The following is a 1,780-nucleotide window of genomic DNA, read 5'->3' on the forward strand; positions in this document are numbered from 1 at the left end:
AATGAGTCAACCCCATATTAAAAATCCAAGTAATAAAAACTTGACAAAGTGCAGAGATTATGGTTTTAAACCTGGGTGGAGGAGCATTATAATCAACCTGTTGTGCTTTATAACAACCGATGATACAATACAAATTTTAGCAGGGGCTTTTTTATGCAAAGTTTTATTATTTCTTTTTAAAGTTATATTTGATCAAAAACTCAAATATGCCTTTCTTATTAACGTATATTAAATGTCTTAAGGACACTGTTGAAGATAGAACATGCCATCATCAAAGAATAGTGGAAACATGAGCTTGATTGCTAGTGTCCTACCAAAACACTCAGTAAAATCCTTCTTCATATGAAAGACACAATAAAACCTGCCTTCAAATCCATCCAAATCATGGGAGACTCCCTTCCAATGAGTCTGCAGGGCTAATCCATGCTCACTGCCCTCAAAGAGCCCGGCTGCTACCAAGTTCCATGTAACGTAGCCACCCCTTTCCCTTGCAGAGTCCGTGTCCATCTTACTACACTGTGCCAGCTATGCATGATAAGCACGTGCAACAGGCACAGAGGCCCAGCACTGCTGACAGTGCTGCCGAGATCCGCGACTGACGCTCATACTTCAGGGCTTTCTTCACTTCCTCGTTGGACTGGGACACGTAATCAAGCGTATGCAGGACATTGTACTCAATGTTGTTGATGACCTCGTGCTGCTCTGAAACCATCACCTCCAAGTGAAGGAAGAGCGAGTGCAGCTCACTGATCTGGGCCTCTAGGTCCAGCAGCTGTTGGTGGCGTACTTGGGCCATGGCCAAATGCTGCTTGGCCTTAAGCACTTCCAGGTCCTGGCCCACAATCCGAGGAGCCACAGGACTTTCCACGAGCTGATTAATATCCTCTTCATGTAGGCTTAAGCCCGCCAGCTCAGTTTGCCTCATGATCTGCTCCTTCAATTTCTCCACATACTCCATCTCCTTGGCATAATGGTGAGTGATGATGTCTCGGTACCTGCTGATTAGGACGGAGAGCTGGTTCTGGTGGATGCGGTATCCTGCCAGCCACTGTTTGCTGTCTCGGGCCAGTGTGTCTTGAATCCCATAGAGCTGAGGCTGGATGACTTTAGCCTGACTAGTGAAGGAGGCTTTAATGTTACTTAGCTCTTTCTTTTCTTCATAAACGCTCTCCTCAGTGGTGCAGCACAGCACCCGCTGCTGCTTCTTGTGGATGCTCTCTGATAACTCCTCCAGTTTACTCAGGCCCAGCGAGAGATCTGACACTTCCTGGAATATCTTGCTCATGGGATTGGTCTCATCCTCCTTGAAAACAGGGTTATCAAATGAGAGAGTATCATCAATATCCAAAGAGTCCTCGTCTTCATTAACTCGGATCCTCAATTCCTCCAGTCTGTCCTTCATCTTCAGCTCCAGCTGCTGGCAACATCTGTGGCAGAGGGACACAAAATGCACACATCAGCTTTGTAAAGAAGTCAGAGAGAGTTAGGATCTTTTGCGTCAGTGGAGCTGTTAAAATCTTCCCTCCCAGAGCTAGAGCAAATATTGACCAAGGCAATAGGCTTACCCTGAGTTTACTCTGCATCACATGGCTAACTAATACCGGCTAGGTTAGATTGCATGCCAACAGTGGGCGGAACGCTTCACTGCTATACGGAAACTGCAGGAACCAACTTTGTTATAACAGTCACAGGAAAACATTAAGGAAAGAGAAGAGCGTATAGTCAACTAACCTGATAACAAGGTGACAGAATGCTAGTTCTGAAAAAAACACAGCGCTCT

The 1,780-nt window shown here is 45.7% G+C and overlaps 1 protein-coding gene across 1 annotated transcript; it reads right to left on the reverse strand.

The window, feature by feature from the left end:
- Positions 1-290: 290 nt before the first annotated feature.
- LOC123377822 (syntaxin-3-like) lies at positions 291-1,446 on the reverse strand. Its single transcript, XM_045031119.1, has one exon. It carries the CDS (start codon positions 1,400-1,402, stop codon positions 512-514), a length of 891 nt encoding a protein of 296 aa, XP_044887054.1. The 5' UTR covers positions 1,403-1,446; the 3' UTR covers positions 291-511.
- Between the last annotated feature and the right edge of the window lie 334 nt (positions 1,447-1,780).

Source organism: Mauremys mutica, chromosome 9, assembly GCF_020497125.1.
Source record: "Mauremys mutica isolate MM-2020 ecotype Southern chromosome 9, ASM2049712v1, whole genome shotgun sequence".
NCBI lineage: Eukaryota > Metazoa > Chordata > Testudines > Geoemydidae > Mauremys > Mauremys mutica.

Bases quoted from the DNA above. Each gene is read 5' to 3' on its own strand.
- LOC123377822 (XM_045031119.1), bottom strand. From the start codon at position 1,402: ATGAAGGACAGACTGGAGGAATTGAGGATCCGAGTTAATGAAGACGAG.